This window comes from Strix aluco, chromosome 1 (genome assembly GCF_031877795.1).
Source record: "Strix aluco isolate bStrAlu1 chromosome 1, bStrAlu1.hap1, whole genome shotgun sequence".
In the NCBI taxonomy this organism is placed as follows: Eukaryota; Metazoa; Chordata; class Aves; order Strigiformes; family Strigidae; genus Strix; species Strix aluco.
The window spans coordinates 169,410,235-169,429,444 of NC_133931.1; the positions used below are offsets into that span (position 1 = coordinate 169,410,235).

Consider the following 19,210-nt stretch of genomic DNA (forward strand, 5'->3'; position numbering starts at 1 on the left):
CTGCGGATCAAACTCTCTTTATTTTAGTAGCAAAGAGCTGAAAAAGTCAGTTCTTGGAGTCAAAGGACGTGGCGAGCGCCACTGTTACACCTGTACAAAGCAGGGGGGTAGAGGAAGGCAGGACCCCCCCCACCCCTCGGGGTCCCCCCCTCACGTCTTGTTGAGGGTCCAGAGGGGGTCGAGCATGCTGAGGGGGTCGTCGCTGGGCCGGGGCCCCCGCAGGCCTTCGCCCGCCTGCGCCTGCAGGAAGTTCTGCTTGTTCATGCGCTGTTTGCCCTTGAGGGAGGCGTCCAGGGTGAAGGCCTCGGGGCTGAGGGCCGCCAGCAGCTCCAGGGAAGAGGCAGGGGGGGCGCCGGGAGGGGGCACCCCCACCCCCCCACCGGCCTCGGGGCTCTCCGCAACGTGGTTGCTGCTTTCCGGGGCACCGGGGGGCTCGGGGAGGGGCGGCTGCGGCGGGGAGGGCGCAGGGACGGGGGCACCGACACCATCGGGGGCCGCAGCGGCCTCAGGAAGCGCCTCCGTGTCGGTGGGATCCGGGGCAGGGGCAGAGTCCGGCCCCCAGCCCCCCCCGGGCTCCCCGGTGGCCCCCCCCGGCTTGATGCTGAGCTTGGCGATGGTGGCCTGGATGGAGCTGATGGGCACGTCCCCCCCCAGCACCAGGTCCTGGGGGTCCTGCTGGAAGTAGAGCTGTGGGAGAGAGGCCCCCCCACTACCGTGAGCCCTGAGGGGAGGGGGCTCTGTGCCAGGCAGCCCCCCCCCACGCCACACTCACCTTGGGGGAAGCACTGTTGGGGGGCCTGGGGCCGGGGGGGGCCCCCGCGCCGTGGCGGTGCAGCACCCGCTCCGCCTGCAGCAGGACGGCCTCGTAGCAGAACTTGAGGTGCAGCTGCCGGGGAAGAGTTGGGGCAGGGGGGCGGGGGGACACAGGGTGAGCCCCCCCACACCCGGGGATGGGGCTCAGCCCCACACCCCCCCCCCCCACGCCCCGTTACCTTCTCCTGCAGCATGTGTTTGCGCTGCCGCCGCATGCGCCGCACCAGCTGCGCCAGGTCGGGGATGCCGTTCCCCGCCTCCAGCTCCTGCACGGCCGCGTACAGCAGGCAGAAGGCGCCGGTGCGACCCACGCCGGAGCTGCGGGGAGACCCCCCCAACACACCCCCGCGGCTGTGACAGGTGCAAATTTGGAGGGGGGGGGCACCCCCCCAGCCTCGCAAGCCCCCCCAGCCCCGCTCACCTGCAGTGCACCACGATGGGGGTGTGGAGCGGGCGCTGGTGCAGGTAGTGGCCGTGCACCTCCTGGATGAACTGGAGGAGGCTCCCCTTGCTGTCAGGAAGGCCCCTGGGGGGGGGGACACGCTCATTTTGGGGGGGGGGGGGGGGGGCAACATGCTCCCAACCCCCCCTAGGAATGGTCAGCGCTGCCCCCAGCCCCTCCCCGCACCAGCCCTGAAGCTCTGAGGTCCCCCCCAGCAGGGATGGGGCAGCTCAAGGGGCCCCCCCGGCTCCAGCCAGCCCCCCCCCGCTGTCCCCCCAGTGCCATACAGCTCCGGCCAGGAGGTGAACTGGAGGTGGACGACTGTGCGCTTGAGGCTCTGGTCCCGGTACTGCAGCGTGATCATCCTCTCCACGTGGGTGGGGGCGACTTTCAGGCTGGTGAGGACGAGGGTGACGGGGCCCTGCACCAGGGGCTGGCCCCGCTCGGGGGGGAAGTACCGCAGCACCTTCTGCTGTGGGGAGGGGACAGGGGGGGCAGCGTCAGGAGGGAGCAGCCCCCCAGTACGGAATCACAGAATCATCTCGGCTGGAAAAGACCTTGAACATCCTCCAGTCCAACCGTTAGAATCACAGAACCTTAAAGGTCATCCAGTCCCACCCCCCTTGCCATGGACAGGGACACCTTCCACTAGCCCAGGTTGCCCAAAGCCCCGTCCAACCTGGCCTTGAACCCTTCCAGGGAGGGGGCAGCCACAGCTGCTCTGGGCAGCCTGTGCCAGGGCCTCCCCCCTCACAGTAAAACCCTTCTTCCTTGTATTTAGCCTAAACCTCCCCTCCCTCAGCTTCCACCCACTACCCCTCGTCCTGTCATTGCAGTCCCTTGTGAAAAGTCCCTCCCCGCCTTTCCTGTAGCCCTCTAAGTACTGGGAGGCCGCTCTAAGGTCTCCCTGGAGCCTTCTCCAGGCTGAACAAGCCCAACTCTCTCAGCCTGTCCTCACAGGGGGGTGCTCCAGCCCCCCGAGCCTCGTGGAAGCCCTCCTGTGGACTCATGCTAACAGTCCTATATCCTCCTTGTGTCGGGGGCTCCAGAGCTGGACACAGTACTGCAGGTGGGGGCTCATGAGGGCAGAGCAGAGGGGGAGGATCACCCACCTCAGACTCTGACCAACCTCACCCTGACCGTTCCCAACTCCACCAGATCCCTCAGCGCTGGCTCAACCCGACTCTTCAACCCCTCCAGGGATGGGGACTCCCCCCCTGCCCTGGGCAGCCCATTCCAACGCCCAACAACCCCTTCTGCAAAGAAATCCTTCCTAAGAGCCAGTCTGACCCTGCCCTGGCGCAGCTTGAGGCCATTCCCTCTTGGCCTGGCGCTGGTTCCTTGGCTCAAGAGACTCCTCCCCCCTCTCTGCACCCTCCTTTCAGGGAGTTGTAGAGGGCCATGAGGTCTCCCCTCAGCCTCCTCTTCTCCAGACTCAACCCCCCCAGTTCCCTCAGCCGCTCCCCATCAGACCTGTGCTCCAGACCCTGCACCAGCTCCGTTGCCCTTCTCTGGACACGCTCGAGTCATTCAATGGCCTTTTTGGAGTGAGGGGCCCAAAACTGAACCCACTCATCGAGGGGCGGCCTCACCAGTGCCGAGCACAGGGGTGAGATCCCTTCCCTGTCCCTGCTGGCCACGCTAGTGCTGATACAAGCCAGGATGCCATTGGCCTTCTTGGCCACCTGGGCACACTGCTGGCTCCTGTTCAGCCGGCTGTCAGTCAACACCCCCAGGTCCCTCTCTGACTGGCATATACAACACCCCCCCCACCCCACGAGGGGAGCGCAGGGACACCAGGAGGGCGGTACCTTGTCCAGCTCCTGCTCTGACACCAGCATGACGATGACAGAGACCTTCTGCTCGTAGATCATGAGCCAGAAATCGGCGGCGGTGCCCAGCAGCGGGGCCTGGGTGGCGATGACGGCGGGGCAGTACGGCGACAGGTCCTCCACCCGGCTGGCGTTGATGTAGTCGTCCTTGCCCGAGCGCAGGACGACGCGGTTCCTGTCGTAGGGCATGATGTCCTGGTGCCGGTTCTTCATGGAGTAGCAGCGGGCGATGGCGATGGAGAGCTGCCGGGCGTCCCGCTCCTGCGCCTCCTGCAGCTCCTTCCACACCAGGTCCAGCTCGGCGCTGCCGCCGGGCCCCGGCCGCTCCAGCCCTTCCACCCGCCGGCGGAAGCGGTCGAGCTCCTCCAGCAGCCGCAGGACTCGCTCGGGTTTCTCGTAGGGATCGTTCTCGATCAGCTGCACCGCCCTGGGCCTCTGCCCGTCCTTGGCGTCGGCCTTGGTGGGCTGCAGCAGGGGGTGGCCGCCGGCCGCTTTGGGGCCGCCGTGCTGGCTCTCGGGGCTGGAGGACAGCAGGTCGTCGGTGGAGGAGCTCTGCCGCTGGAAAGGGCCCTCGCCGGGGGGGGGCACGGTGGGGGGGGGTCTCGGCGGCACCCCCAGCGCCGGGGGCTGCAGGGGCAGCGGTGGCTGCGGGGAGGGGGCCGGCGAGGGGACAAGGGGGCCCTGGACCACCACCGTGCCCTGCAGCTGGCCCAGGCTGGGGCTGGGGGCAGCGGCTGGGGGGGGGATGTGGGGGGGACCCGCCTGGCTGGGGGGCAGCTGGCTGCTGGGGGGGGCAGGGCTGGGGCAGAAGGGCAGAGCAGGGGAACTGGCAGGCACCGGCGGCTGCAGCCCCCCCAGCGAGGGGTGCAGGGGCTGGGGGCCGCTGGGGAAGGGCAGGGCCCCCCCGTGGGGGGTGGGGAGGCCCTGGGGGGGCAGCTTGTCCTGCCCTGGCAGCTGGTGGTAGAGCTGTGGTGGCAGGGGGGGCTGCCCCCCGGGGCTGGCAAAGGGCTGCTGGGCAAACTGGGTCTGGGGGGGCAGCGGGAAGGGCAGGGGGACAGGGGCCCTCCCCGGGGGCAGGAAGGGGGCCGGGGGGAAGGCCTGCGGGCCCTGGGCACGAGCAGCTGCCTCCGCGGGGGGCTGGAGCTGTGCGGAGGGGGCAAAGGGGTGGGGGTGCTGCCCGGGAGGGAAGGGGTGCTGGGCCGGCTGCCTGAAGGGCTGCAGCCCCCCCTGGGCGTAGGGGAAGGGGGCAGGGGGCCCCCCTGGGCGCTGCGGGGCGAGGAAGGGGCCTGGGGGTCCGGCCGGCCCCTGGCTGGGTAGCCGGGGGGGCGCAGTGCAGCTGGAGATGGGGGCCTGGACGCTGTCCACCGTGGTGGTGGCCGGGCGTGCGCCCAGGGGTGGCTCAGGAGCACCCATGGGTGCTGGCGGCGGGGCCGGGGGTCTGAGGGGGCCGGGCGTGGGGCCCCCCGGCTGGGCCAGCCCGTAGGAGGCAGCAGGAGCAGAGCCGGGCAGAGCCCCGTGCTGCGGGGACGAGCGCGGGGGGGGCCCCGCGTAGCCGGGCTGTACCGGGGCTCGCATCAGGGGGGCGGGCGGGAAGAGTTGGGGGGCAGCGGCCGAGCTGGGGGGGGGCCCGGCCGGCTGCGGGGCAGAGGGCTGCAGGAGCGGCAGCGGGGCCCCCGCGGTGGGGGGAAAGGGGCCGGGGGCCGCGGTGGGTGCCGCGGGCAGACGGTAGTGCCCAGGGAGGGCAGGGGGCCCCGGGAAGCGGGTGGGGGCGAAGGGCTGCAGCGGGGCGCTGGCCAGGTGGGCCGCGGGCAAGAAGGGCTCGGGGGGCCGTAGCCCAGCAGCCAGGGCGGCCAGCGCGGGGGCCGGCAGGCGGGCCAGGTGGCCGGCCAGCACGTCCGGCGGCAAACTGCGCAGCTCCTCGGGCAGCTCCGGTGGCTCCGGCAGCACCAGGGCGCTCAGCGCCGGCGGCAGGTCGCCCGCGTCCAGCTCCGGAGGCTTCTTCGGCAGGGCGGGTTTGGGGGCCGTGGGCCGGGGGGGCGGCTGCTTCTTCAGCTCCCTGCCGGGGGGTGAGGGGGGCAGCGGGGCTCAGCGGGGGGCTGCCGGCCCCTCGCCAGCCCAGGGGGGTGCTGCCCAGTGCCCCCGGGCCGAACCCTCGAGCCGCAGCTTGAGGATCACCCCAAGGTGCTTCCCCAGCGCCCTGGGGGGGTGGCTGCGGGGACCCCGACCCCCGTTTTACGCCCCCTCCGGCACCACCTACTTCTCCAAGATCTGCTGCCTGTTGGCCTCGGCGGCTTGGCAGGCGGCCCGCGCCTTCTCCAGCAGCTTGGCGGCCTTCGCCTCCAGGTCGGTGTAAAAGTCCTTCCCCTCCTGGGATTTCTTCATCAGGTCCTCGTAGGCTTCGTAGGAGGCCACCAAGGTCTGAACGGTGGTGTTCCACCTGCAGGGAGGGGGCCCAAGGGCTGAGCCAGGCCGAAACTAGGCAAGCGGGGGAGCCCTGCTCCTGGGGAACCCACCAGCACCCACCTGGGATGGGCATGGGGCCAGGACAAACTGCCACCAGTGGCCCCCCAGCATGACAACGGACAGGCTGGGGAAGCCGGCAGTGACCCCACGCCCCTCCCTGGGGTCAGGGGGGGCTGTTCGCACGCACCCAGACCCCCCTGGGAATCCTCTCCCCAACCCCACACACCACTCACTTGTGCTCCACCTCGGCCAGGGCCTTGCGCACGGCTGCGTATTTGACGTTGGCGTCCGTCAGGGCCTTCAGGACGTTCTCCTGGGCGGCCAAGTTCTGCTCCAGGTAGACCTTGATCTGGTCGTACTTCTTCAGCTGCTCCTCAAAGAGTTTCTGCCAAGAGAGGGGGAGGATCTGAGGGGCCGCAGGAGGTGGGGAGGGGGCAGAGCTCCTGCTGCGCGAAGGGGCTCCCCCAAGGGCGGTGGCCGGCGCCCACCTTCATCTCGGAGCGGTCGGTGGTGACCAGCGACGTGGTGATATCGTCCTTCTGGATCATCTCACGCAGCTGCTGCTCCAGGGACAGCCGCTGGTCCCTCATCTCCTGCACCTTGGCCAGGATTCGCTTCAGGTTCTGCAGCACCTGCTTGTCGTCTGGGGGACACAGAGAGGGGGGGCTGAGCGGCCGCGCCAGACCCCACTGAGCCGGGTGTGACCCCCCCCGGGCCCCAGCCCGCTCCTGGGAGACACCACGGGGGTACTGGAACACCCGATATTAAAGCCAGATATTTACTGGGGTGGTAACGGGGTGTCTGTCCCTGTGCCAGGTCCCCATTTGACATGTTTTTCATGGGGACAAGCCCCCACCCTGTCCAGCGGTGCTGGGAGGGCCCCGAGCTTTGAATGACTCAAGCGTGTCCAGAGAAGGGCAACGGAGCTGGTGCAGGGTCTGGAGCACAGGTCTGATGGGGAGCGGCTGAGGGAACTGGGGGGGTTGAGTCTGGAGAAGAGGAGGCTGAGGGGAGACCTCCTGGCCCTCTGCAACTCCCTGAAAGGAGGGTGCAGAGAGGGGGGAGGAGTCTCTTGAGCCAAGGACCCAGCGCCAGGCCAAGAGGGAATGGCCTCAAGCTGCGCCAGGGCAGGGTCAGACTGGCTCTTAGGAAGGATTTCTTTGCAGAAGGGGTTGTTGGGCGTTGGAATGGGCTGCCCAGGGCAGGGGGGGAGTCCCCATCCCTGGAGGGGTTGAAGAGTCGGGTTGACCCAGCGCTGAGGGATCTGGTGGAATTGGGAACGGTCAGGGTGAGGTTCATGGTTGGACTGGAGGAGCTTCAAGGGCTTTTCCAACCGAGAGGATTCTGTGACTCAGCTCACCCCACTCACCTTCGGTCAGGGCAGGCGAGGGCAGGGCAGCCCGGACCTGCTCCAGTGGCCCGCTGAGCAGGCGGAGGTTGCCGATGTGGAGGTTCATGGCTTTGTGGAGCTCGGTGTTGGTGAAGCTGGCCTTCTCGTGCACCTCCACGTACTTGGAGCACTCCTTGCTGACCTCGGCCAGCCCTGGGGGGGACCCCTGGGGCGCTGGGGCCTTCCCAAGAAGCTCCTGCAGCTTCCGCTCCTGAGCCTCATCCTCCTCGAGGAGGTCTCGGATCTCCTTCAGGGAAGCTTCCACGTCGGTGAAGACCCCGGAGAGCGCTGCATGGGAGAGACACGGGGGCTGGCAACAGGCTGGTGACGCACCCCAGGCCTGAGCCAGGCACCGACAGCAGAGCCTGAGGAATAAATCTGGCCATGGGCAAGTGGAGAGGGCGAGGAGAGCCCGGCCCAGGCACCTGGCTGCTGGGCTTGGGTGGCCTGGCCCACAAGGAAGCAGCGTCCCCCCACAACTGGTCAACAGGGAAAAACGCTTTGGGGTTCAGGGATTTCTATCAGGAAGGAATCAGCAATTGGAGTGGCCGTTCCCCACACCGAGCCCCCAGGGCCGGCCCAGTGGCGTGTCCCCGCCGTAGGTCCCCGTGTCCTTACCCTGCATGGACTGGACGAGGTTCTTGACGGTGTCGGGGCGCACGCTGAGCGCGGCACACTTCTCCATCAGGACGGGAGGGATGTGGCTGTACATGTCCAGGTTGTCCACGGTCTCGGGGTCCAGCTGCATCGAGTCCATGAACTGGCTACGGGCGAGAGAACAAGGCCCTGAGCAGCGGCAGAGCCCCCTGCACGTCCCCCCCCCCCCATCCCAAACGGCGGCCAGCTCGGGGTGCAGCAAAGCTGCGGGGTGAATTTGGGGACCGGAACCTGCTGGGGGGACGGGATTTGCCTCAGAGCTGGGCAAACTGGGCTCGACCGCACTCGGGGGACAGGTCAGGGACGTCTGCGCTCCTCCTGGTGCCGGGGTTGGAAACCCGGCGAGGGGACGGTGGGGACAGCCCCGTGCTGGGCCGCAGGGAGCCCAGCGGGGAGGAACCGGCCAGGGCCCTGTTTCGGCATGGCCCACACGTACTCCAGCACTTCGTTCTTGGCTTCGATCTTTGCCATCACGTCTCTCAGCAGTTTGGCCTTCTCCTCGCTGCGGCGAAAAAAACAAAAGAAAAAAAAAAATCCTTTAGTGCTGTGAATAGGGAAGACTCCACCGTAAATCACAAGTGCTCCAAGCCCTGCGGGAGTCGGCCGGAGCCTCGGCTGGTCCCGGCTCTGCGGGGCAGCACAGCCAGCGCCGGCTGCCCGGAGAGACCCGGGGCAGGGCCAGACACGAGGACGACTCGAGGCCGTCGGTGGTTCCCCGAGGAAACCACTGTGGGTGGTTTGGTTCCAGCTCACAGTGGCTGCGCTGGGGCCCCTCAGAGAAACCCCCCCCCAGGGGCCACAGACCCACCTGTACAGGGACGAGGCCTCGTGGGCAGCCATGGGCACCAGTTTGGCAAATATATCGGGGCCGGTGACGGCTGGATCCGTGGGGTTGACGGGGAGGGCTTTCACCAACGGGGCACCTGGGGGTCAAAAACGCAACACGCACCCATCTGAAACCTCCCCAGGGAACCGGTTATTCCCGAGGCAGGTCCACGGGGAGCACGGCATCACGGCACGAAGCCCCCAGAGCCCCGTGGATTCACCGCACGTGCGTGTCCCTGTCCTGTCAGGAGCTGGCACGGCCCACGCTCACCTTTCACGGACTGCAGGGTGTCCAGCGCAGGCACGGCTTCGTGGTAGATGAAGTCATTGTCCTTTTTGGCCGAATTGTACCTCGAAACAAGAAACGATGCCATGTCAGCGAGGAGTGGGCAGCTTCCCCGGCTGCCCGAGCTCGCTCCCAGCGGGGTCAGGCCCTGGGTCTCTTGGGCTCACTCCAGGGAGGGCGAAGAGCAACTTCCACAGCAGCCGCAGGTGCCGAGAGCCTCAGGCAGCACGGGGTGCTCGGCTCTGTGTGTTGGGGGACACCAGGGACACCCCCGGGGCTGCTCCGGCCACCAGGCACTTCTGACCCGCAGAGAAGCGGGATGGTTACGTCCAGGGGTGCCCCGTGCACAGACTCACTTGCCACCGATCACATCCATGGTGAATCTCAGGGCTTCCTGGACGGTTTCTGGCTGGCCCTGCAGAAACGAGAGCGAGTTAGCGCTGGCAGGGAACGGGTATCACTGTCTGCGTGCCGCGGCCACAGCCCGAGCGTGCCTGGAAGCCCGCAGCAGCCTCACCAACCATCTCTCCTTGTGCCCCAGAAAGGAGCTGAGAAGGCTGGAGGCAGCCCCAACTCCTCCGTGTCCCAGTGGGGACAGAGTGGTGGGGCTGTCCTGGGTTTCCTCAGCACCGCAGCACTGACACCGGGGGCTCTGTGGGGAGCCCACCAAGGCGGCAGGGCCGAGAGCTGCAAAGCCATGACCCTTCTAGAGCTGCCCCCAGGCTCCTGGATGATTAAAACCGAAGCAAACCCTGCTAGAGCCCTGGTAGACTGAGCGGCCAGGAGATACCAGAGCCTTGGGCTTGACTGGATGTCCCAGAGGGAAGCAAAGTGACGCTTTGGGAAGCCAGCATGGGTCTGCCAACCTACTGAATAGCAAGGAACGCTGCTGAACAGATTCCAGTTCTCATCTCCCCAGTCTGGCATCCCAGGGCCCAGCACAGGAACTTTACAAACCCCGTTACTGCTATAGCAGATGGAGCAGGAACGCACCTTTGCCAGCTTGATGGCTTCATTGAGTTTGTCCAGAGCACTCTGGAAGTAGATGACCTGCAGAGAGACCAGGAATTAGGCTTGGCACAGAAGTAGGTGCCCCTGCTTTGGCCAGGAACACCACCAGCAGTCCCTGAGGGCTGCAGCTTCTACAGCACACTGGGGTTTTCCAAGAACACCCACAATCGTCTGCAGGAAGCAGGACATCGTTGGGGACACGCTCATGTCCCCACGGCTGCAGATACCCAATTGGCATGTGACAATCTGTTCCAGGACTCCACCCCCTGACTGCAATCCAGAGCTCGGACAGGACAAGGTGGGGGGACATGGATCTGCTTACCCTTTCCCCAAACTTCTGCTGCTCCTCGGCCTGTTTTCCCATGTGCAGCTGCAAGAAAACACACCCCTGCAGTGTCAGAGCTCCTTAACTCGAGGGAGAGCTTTGAAATGGGCAAGAAAACCCCCTCAGAGCAGCCAGAGCCCACCCATGGGTCGCACCGTGGTGGGCATCGCGCCACAGCGGGCCTGAGCAGCCCCAGCCAGGCTGGGAGCAAAGGGCAGGGCCCCCCCACCACAGCCCAGCAGCCCCCCGGATGGACTCCCCACTTACATGGGCCACAGCAGCAAAATAATAAATTTTCATTTGAACCAGCTTCTTCCAGTCCTTCTGGATCTTTCCCAGCAGAGAGGCTGTCTCTGAGTTTTCCAGCGCCCGGCAGGCCTCTTTGTAGTAATCCACCACCTATGGAGAGTTTTTGGGTGTTTGGGAACCCCTGGAAAGGTGGATCTCAGGTGGAATCGAGAGCAGCGAGGGAACGGAGGATTCACCGGTACCAGTGTCTGTGCCCAAGGTTTCAGATCACCCACCCAGCATGGCAGAGCGGCCAGTGGGGACTTGCAGCTGCATTTTGGGTCAGAGCCAGGGACTAGTGACATCACCATGATAAACCCACCCCACATGGGGGTTAGAGTCAGAGAACGGTTTGGGTTGGGAGGAACCTTAAAGATCACCCAGTCCCACCCCCCTGCCACAGGCAGGGACACCTTCCACTAGCTCAGGTTGCCCAAAGCCCCATCCAACCTGGCCTTGAACCCTTCCAGGGAGGGGGCAGCCACAGCTGCTCTGGGCAACCTGTGCCAGGGCCTCACCACCCTCACAGGGGAGAATTTCTTCCTTACATCTAATCTAAATCTCCTCTCTTGCAGTTCAAAACCGTTACCCCTCATCCCATCCCTACACCCCCTGATCAAGAGTCCCTCCCCACCTTTCCTGTAGCCCCTTTCAGTCCTGGGAGGCCGCTCTAAGGTCTCCCCAGAGCCTTCTCTTCTCCAGCTGAACCCCCCAACTCTCTCAGCCTGTCCTCACAGGGGGGTGCTCCAGCCCCCCGAGCATCCTTGTGGCCTCCTCTGGCCCCGCTCAAGCAGGTCCGTGTCCTTCTGCTGTTGGTGCCCCCAGAGCTGGACCCAGCAGTGCAGGGGGGTCTCAGGAGAGCGGAGCAGAGGGGGAGAATCCCCCCCCTCGCCCTGCTGCCCACACTGCTCTGGGTGCAGCCCAGCACACGGGTGGCTTTCTGGGCTGTGAGTGCACGTTGCTGGCTCACAGGCAGTTTTCCATCCACTGATACCCCCAAGTCCTTCTCCACAAGCTGCTCTCAATCCCTTCATCCCCCAGCCTGTGTTTGCCCCGACCCATGGGCAGGACCTTGCCCTTGGCCTTGTTGAACTCCAGGAGGTTTGCACCATCCCACCTCTCCAGCCTGTCCCAGCCCCTCAGCTCAGCATCCCTTCCCTCCCGAGCACCTTACACTCTCCTTTGAGGAGCTGGTGGTTGTGCTCACAGCCCGAGCAGCGGCAGCACCCCATACCACCGTCCGACTGTGCTTACGCTGCACAGGATGCAGGACGCCCTCCCCCAGCTCCCAATCCCACGCCCCACTCTGTGCTGCGGGAGCAGGGCTGTGCTGGGAGCTGCCAGCGCCGAGGCAGGAGCTCAGCACAGCAGAGATCACCCAGGAACTCACCTGGGCGCTGATCCGGGCCACCAGGAAACTCTTCCTGTTGTCCAGCATGGACTTCTCCAGGAGACACTCCTGCGCCTGGCCCTGCCCAAGACAAAGGGGCAACACTCGGTTTCCCCTGCACCTTGGGACGCAGTTCCTCTTCCCCACTGTCCCCCAAAACCTCCTCCCCTCCCGCGGGAGGGAGCCCCTCATGCCTACAGCAGCCCGGAGCCCACAAACAACAGCCCCCGTGGGGCACTGGGGTCCTGTCTCACCTGGCTCCAAGCGCTCGGACTCCATGTGGAGCCCCCAACCCTACCAACACCCCTCTCCCAGTCAAGCAGCAGCTGTCCTTGAGCTGTGCAAGGAGCCGTCCCAGTATGACCAGTGCCCCGGTGGAGGTGGAACCAGTTCCTACCAGCATGAGGTTGATGTTGAGGCTGAGGATCTGGTGGCTCATGTCGACGCTGTAGGAGTGGGGGAAGTGATCCCGAAGGTAGGTAAAGGCCCCGGCAGCACACTGGAAATGGGTGCAGGAAACCTTCATGCCCTGAGAGGATGGGAGAACACGTATCAGGTGTGTGCAGCCCTCTTGCACGTACGCCAAGCCAGCGGAGGTTGGGGTTCGGGTGACAAACTGGAGGTTAGACATTCCCCGCACTGCTCATGCCCCCTCCCAGACCCCCAAAAGCAGCTGCTGCAAGCCTGGCGCGAGTCTCTGGGGCTCACAGGGCTCAGTGGACACCCCAAGCTGTGTCAGATCTCCCCCGTCCTGGCCCTACGTGCTGAGGGTGGAAGGGCAACCTGGCCAGCAAGTGGGCAGAGCCTTGCTAGCGCAGGGACAGCGATGTCGTGGCATGGAGGGACACAACGGCCCCTCGGGACGCTCGGCAGCGATACTGGGTCACAGCAGACACCCAGAGCCGGCGTGTGACATCGCGATGCTCGTAACCACCCAGGTCACAGAGGGGAAGCACCGGGCGCTGCCGGCTCGTGGCTGTTAACCGCATGGGAGAGAAAAGTCACTGAGGGAGGACCCAGGGGATCGTTACCTCCTCGGACACTCTCTTGTCCATGGCGCCCAGCATGGAGTGCAGCGCACCTGCGGAAAAAGGACACCCCTGCCAGCCCCGACTCCGCCGCTCCCGCAGAGCGGGTGCCTTGTACCAGAGAAGCCTAAATCCATGGGAAGTCAGCCACAGACACCCAGCAGCGCCCAGCTGGCTCTCCGTGCTGGTGGGACGCCGGGAACTGCGGTGCTAGGGATGACCATCTCGGGGTGGAAGGCTGTACACGCAAGTCATTCAGCACAGGGAAGTCCCTGGGCTGGAAACAGCCCCTCAGTACTGAAAAGCAAATATCTAACACCCTCCTGGCTTAACAGGTGCGTTTCTTCCAACTTTTGGGAGCAGCCTTGGGCTGAGGTTTAAGCTAAACTGCTTTGCTCTGCAATCCTGAGCCGCAGTGCAAGGGGCAGCTCTAACGCCAGGGATGGGAGCGTTCCCGTTGTGTGAAGTGTCCAGGGGTTGAGCGTCACCTTCCCTCTGGGGCTACCAAAAAAACCCCAGTCTGAGGCACGACTGTCCATAGCTGGATAGCAAGGGAGGGGGGGACAAGTGTTAGATTTGATGCTTTTACACTCATTTGCTGCTTTTGAGGAGATGGGGTGCTGGAGGAGACAAAGCATGATTGCGGCCGTCACCGTGCCAGAAAGGGCATTTGTAACACTGCAACCCCACGTCAGCCTCCTCGGTGCGACCGCTGACCGAGACCAGCGCACGACCAGGCCGTGCTCAGGGCGGGAAGAAAGGAGAGGAGGCTTTGGACAAAAGCTGGACTCAACCTCTCATGCAGCTCTGATGCCGAGCACTCAGTCCCGTGGGCAGCACAGAGGAGGGGAAGAGACATGAGCAGGCTGGGCCACGGCTGCTGTCGGGAGCAGGCGGGCTGCTCCGAGGAAGGCTGACCTGGAGCTCGGAGTAGGCGCCGAGCAGAGAAGGGGGAGAACATCCCTCGTGCCCAGGGCAGACCAAGAGGGTATCCCAGGCCCTTACCCAGGTTGTAGAGGATGCACGCCTGCTCGTACTTGATGTCCTCGTGAGTCACCGTCTTGCCTGAGAAGATCTCAGTCCTGTGGGGAGAGAAGCCTGGTTAGGAGTTACCAGTGTGCTGGTTACAGGGGCCACGAGAAGGATTTGCCCGGAGACGCGCTCCCTCGGAGGTTTGGAGAAGGGTGTCACCCTGGGCATCGAATCGAGGTGCCGGAGGTGGTGGGCAGGACAACCATTTCCCAAGGGGCACCCAGGACACCCCCGCACCCCCCAGCTACAGCCACGGGGCTTCGGGGAGGAGCGTATCAGGGAAGGAGGCGCACAGGGAAGAGGGAGCTGGTTGCTCTGGTTTGGATCAGCCTCTGTATTTCCAGAAGCTCCTGTTGGGAGCCGATCCTCGCACCCGCACTGACTGAGCCCCGCGGCGGAGAGAGAGGAAGGGGAGAGGGGGAGAGGGGGCTGCTCCTGACCAGGCGATGGGGACCGCCGCCTCCTGCTCAGCGCCCATGGGGATGCGGCTCTGCAGGTAGTGGAGTTGGCCAAAGTACTTCCGCAGCGTGCTGCAGCCCTCGAAGTCCCTGGGCACGTTGACGGCGCTCTGGAGGGGAGAAAGGAGGAAGAAGAAACTGCCCTGGGGACAGGACCACGCTGGCGGGGAATGTGTCAGGCAGGAGCAGGCATCTGCCTGATTTGTGGCGAGAGCCACAGGCAGGAGGGGATGGCCAGAGCCAGGTGAGATGGAAAACAACGCAGCTAGAAAAACAGGTCTGTTTGCCTAAAAATGAGGCTGGAGGGAGCCACTTTCTAGATCCAGAGCAACTGGTTTTGGGGATGAAGAGTCTCTGCTCTCTCCAGCACAGGCTCTGAAGGGTGAAATAAACAGGGGGAACTGGGGAGCGACTGACAAGGGGGTGTCCCGGACAGGGCACAGGACCCGCTGCCACAGCAAACGCTCCCAGGAGACCCTGGAAAGGTTTCCCAACCTCCCGCTTCAGGGTTAAGCCCACGGGCAGAGGCTGGTGCTCCCCAGATCCCGGGCTGGGGGTGTTTAAGCACCCACCCAGCTCTGTGCCTGCAGGAATCCCACCGCTGTGCTTTGGAGAGGCTGGTGAGCTGACCCCGGTGCCGGCACCACGAGTTACCCCAGCTCCACCCCACGCATCAGGCTTACGGCTCCGCTACAAAACCTACGGCGCGGGACAAACCGGCACCAGGCCCGGCTTGGCACGTCCCCGACCGTCTCCAGACGGTTTTGTCATGTCTGGGCTGCCAGCTGGCGGGGGCTGAGGCTGTGTCTCTAACCAGTGGCCCCAAAATCAAAGACCCTGCTGACTAACACAACTATTTGGGCTCCGGAGCTGAGAGCAAAGGGCTGATTTATTCCCTACAAAGGCCTCAGGCACCAGCCTGACCGCACAAGACAACTCCTTTCACCCAACCGGGAACTCATATTCAACACAAAACTCCCCAAAATCAGGAAAGAGGATAGAGCAGAGCCCTAACGCCCAACCCCTGAATGCTCCTTGGGAAGACAGAATCATCTGGGGAGCCCAGGATGCGGCCCAGCTGCTAAAAGCCTCCTCCGTGGGCCCCTGGTGAGGAAGAGGAGCAGCTGTGGCAGCTCACCAAGGAGGTGGTGGGAGCTGGCAGACGCGTCCTTGAGCAGGGGGCGGGCAACAAACCAGCTCCCCCAGTTCAGCTCGGGCAGGTCTCACCAAGGCCGTGAGCAATTCAGGAGGGAGCCCAGCTTACCTGCCGGAGCAGCTCCAGCTTCCGCAGCTCCTCGTTGTAGTTCTCCGGGTTCTCCCCATAGTTTTTCAGGACAAACTGGAGGGAGAAGAGAGGGGTGAGAGCCTGGCCCTGTTCGACACCCAGAGCCGCCTCACCAGCCCCGGAAGGGAAGCCTGGGAGAAGCCCCCGCAGCAGGTCTGGCAGTGTGAAGGGGCATGTGCTGGCTTGGGGCCTTGCACGTCCTGGCTGGGAGCTTGTTTGCCCCCCAAAAGGCCCCAAATTTTGCCCGGCTCCTGCTGAACCTCAGCTTAACACAAAGCCGGGTGCAGAGTCCTGCGGAGACAATGCCCTGGTGAGAGGAACCGACCCAGCTCATGCCAGGAGCCGATGGGGACCTCGGAGCTGGGGCACAAAAGCTGGAATCAAGCGGCTGTGAGTTCCTGAGGAGTCACCAGTGAATGCGACAGACCAAATTGAAGTCACTCCGGATTCACACCCGATGCCCTCTGCGCTTGGATGAAAGCAAAGTGCTTCCCAGCCTCAGGCAGCGTGGGATCCTCCAAGGGTAAGGGAGGTTGGGGACATTTGACGGGCTGCCCGCCCGCTCTGTCACTTCAGCTCAAGGTTAACACAGCTCAGTGCTGGAGAAACGAGGGAAGTTTCCTCTCCTCCCTCTCCGTTTTGACCAGGGCACCAGGTTTCTATTCCCTGTTGCTTCTCAGGAGCCAGCAAAACAAACGTCCGCGGGGAAGCCTGGTCCACAAAACAGATTTCCACCTGCTGCCATGCACAAAAATTCCCTCAACAACCCACTTTTGATAAGTCACCAGTCCCTGGGCCCAGCTCGGACCTGGAGGCCACCGTCCCCTCTGCCGCAGGTCCCTGGGAGGTGCCACCGCGAGGCCCACGGCACCGCCGGCTCCCCCGGCGCTCGCAGATGGGCACGGCCAGGCCAGAGCCGCGCCGACGGCCGCCACACCTTGTCCCGGCCAGCACGGCATGACTCAGCTCAGCTATCCTGCAACACCTTCCTCCGGGCTCAGGGATGGCCCCACACCACTGCCGGGGTCCGATGGGACGCCAGCTCCCCCTCAGCACCCCAAAAAAGCAGCAGGGTGGTGGCATCAACACAAGAGAACCCCTCCCATCCTCCTTCCACATCAATAAATCATGCTTTTCATCTGTAGGCGGCACTAGAAAACGCCAGTCATAGGTGGAGCTTGTTTACAGCTGCTTAATTAAGAACTTCACCTCCCTTAAGCCATCGGTTCCGTCCCCACTGGGGCGGCGAGGACAGATCACGTCCCCCACGGCCCTCGGTGGCGGCCTCCAGGAAGGAAGGAGCCGGTCACCTCGCACCCACTGTACTCTTAACCTTCCTCCGACAGCGCCACAAAGGGATCAAGGCTTTTAGCTGACTGATAATCAGTCAGCCCAGGCAGTTGGTGGCGGGAGAACCAGCTCCCCCTCTCCTCGGTTCCCCCTTCTACGCAAGCCCGGGGGAGCGGAGGAAAAGGAGACGCGAGGGATCGGCCATCGCCGACCCGGATCTCCTAACGACGCCGGCCTCGGCGTTAATAACGAGCGCTGCTGGGGAAGGCTGGATCCGGCGGCTGCGGCGTCGGGAGTCAGCACAGTCACATGCGGCGGGGACGGACTTGCCAACTCACCGCTCGCCCCCGAGGTGGCTGGGGAAGGCTCTGCCCGGGGCGGGGAGTGCTCCAGGGACTCCCTGCTCCCCAGAACCTGCCCCCCAGCAGCACCGTGTTAGCAGGGACCCGCTGACCCCCCCCAGCCGCAGCTCCAAGGAGTCCCGAAGCTCCAAGGAGGCAGCAAAGGGAGCGGGGCCAAGCCAGGGGGTCCGAGGGGGGCACAGATGCGCTCGCGGCCTTACTCCCTCTGTGCCACGCAGGGCAGAGCCGCTACCGGGTGACGAGCCACCGTGGACCCAGCCAGCACTCCTCACCCCCTCCCTGCCCCATCACATCCAGGAGCCCCCCAGGGCTCTACCTGATGGTGCCCTCAGCCCCGGTGCTCCCCACCTCCAGACACCCCCCTCCCCTTCAAGCCGACACACAGGCCCCCCAAACATCCCCAGCTGTAACTCCTGTTCCACCAGCCCCCCTCCAAACCCCTAACCCCTTACACTCCCCTCCCCAATGCACCCCAAACACTCCTCACACCTCAAAGACCCCCCCCAAAGCCTCCCACTTCCCGCTGCCCCACACACTCCCCTCCCTCACAGACCCCAAACACACCCTACAGAGCCCCTCTCTCCCCCCCCCCCCAAGCACTCCTCACCCTCACAGACCCCAAACACTGAGCCCCCCTTCTCTCCCTCAACGACTCCTCAGCCACACAGACCCCCCACCCCTCACGGAGTCACTGACCCCCACACACGCAAACTCCAAGCAACCCCCTCCCCTCACAGACCGCTCACAAACCCCCCTCTCCCCCCCCCACAAGCAACCCCCCTCACAGACCCCTCACAACCCCCCCTCCCCACTCCCCCAAGCACCCCCCTCCCTCACAGGCCCCTCCCGCCCCGCCCCTGACAGGGCCCTCCCGCTCCCCTCGGGCCCCTCGCTGGCTCCAACCGCCCCTTCCCCGGCCTCACCTTCTTGACGGCGGCGTTGAAGGCGAACTCCCCGGCCTCCTTGAGGTCGAGCCAGATCATGGGCATGCGGGGCACGGCCTCCATCCCGGCCTGCGCCCGCCGGAACCGCCCGAAGGAACCGCGCGCGGAGCCTCACGGGAAACCGAGTCCTCCCGCCTGACCACGCCCCTTCCGGCCCCTCGCCACGCCCCCGTGGCGCCATTCCCATGGAGACGCCCCGCCCCCGGCCTATCAACGGTGGTTCCCATGGCGACGCTTCGCCCGCCTCCTGAAGGGGGGGGCTGTTCCCATGGCGACGCTCCGCCCCGAGGCGGGGCCAGCGCTGTTTCCTTGGTGACGCAGCGCTCGCCGATAGGGGGAGACGGGTGTTCCCATGGCGACGCTCCGCCCCCGGGCCGGGCACTGGCGGTTTCTATGGCAACGGCCGGCCCCAGTTAGGCCTGGCCTGGGCCGAGCCTAGCCTGGGCCGCGGGGGGAGCCGTGTGGGAGTCCCCTTTGGGGCCAGCGGACTACACCGATGCCCGCCCGACGCCCCGGCCCTCCCCGCCCCCAGACACGGCCCCTGACTAACACCATCTTCAATGTTAAAGGCACAAACGAAAAGGCGGCGGGGCCGCCCGGTGAGCTGGGCGCAGAAAGGCCTGTCCTCGCAGCGGGAGAGGGATCCGGGCCTCACCGGTGCTGGCCCAATATTTACCAGTTGAGGGATCAATCCAGCAGCCGAGATGGGAATTCTTTGGGAGCCACGCCATGGCGGGGGCTGGGATACTTGTCAGGCGCCCTCCTCTGCGTCGCTGTAATTCATTAGCCCTGTTAATTAGCCCTTTTCCCTTGATGACCCCTGGTTTCCCCACAATACCATGACATACACTTAAGGTTCCAGGTCCCCACCCTGTCGCTGTCCCTGGCAATGCCCCACTCTCCCCTACGAAACCACCACCAGCTCTGTTCATTATCAGAAAAATAATGGGTTTTTTTCCTATAATATCCCATGAATTTAATTGTTTGATGAGCTCTTCGGTTCGCTAGCAGGTTCCCATGTGTCAAACACTTGCCAAATACCAGTGGGACAGGAGCCACCTTCTTTCACCTGTGAGAAATCCCCCTGTT

The 19,210-nt window shown here is 64.8% G+C and overlaps 1 protein-coding gene across 3 annotated transcripts; it reads right to left on the bottom strand.

Annotated features, from left to right (window-relative positions):
- Position 1: 1 nt before the first annotated feature.
- On the bottom strand, positions 2 to 18,209 carry PTPN23 (protein tyrosine phosphatase non-receptor type 23). 3 transcript variants are annotated; one of them, XM_074844628.1, is made up of 25 exons: positions 18,101 to 18,209; positions 15,505 to 15,579; positions 14,223 to 14,350; positions 13,756 to 13,832; positions 12,754 to 12,803; positions 12,120 to 12,251; positions 11,723 to 11,803; positions 10,312 to 10,443; positions 10,042 to 10,089; positions 9,702 to 9,758; positions 9,065 to 9,123; positions 8,694 to 8,773; positions 8,406 to 8,520; positions 8,034 to 8,099; positions 7,559 to 7,704; positions 6,920 to 7,228; positions 6,039 to 6,193; positions 5,784 to 5,935; positions 5,345 to 5,524; positions 3,067 to 5,143; positions 1,543 to 1,724; positions 1,235 to 1,339; positions 993 to 1,131; positions 773 to 886; positions 2 to 687 (listed from the first exon to the last, which is right to left on the bottom strand). In XM_074844628.1, the coding sequence occupies exons 1-25, from the start codon at positions 18,182 to 18,184 to the stop codon at positions 151 to 153; spliced, it is 5,280 nt and encodes a 1,759-aa protein (XP_074700729.1). In that variant the 5' UTR covers positions 18,185 to 18,209; the 3' UTR covers positions 2 to 150. The 3 variants fall into 3 exon arrangements, with proteins under 3 accessions (XP_074700729.1, XP_074700720.1, XP_074700740.1); XM_074844619.1 differs by having other exon boundaries at positions 1,543 to 1,727; XM_074844639.1 differs by lacking the exons at positions 12,754 to 12,803; positions 15,505 to 15,579; positions 18,101 to 18,209 and having other exon boundaries at positions 1,543 to 1,727; positions 14,223 to 14,329.
- Between the last annotated feature and the right edge of the window lie 1,001 nt (positions 18,210 to 19,210).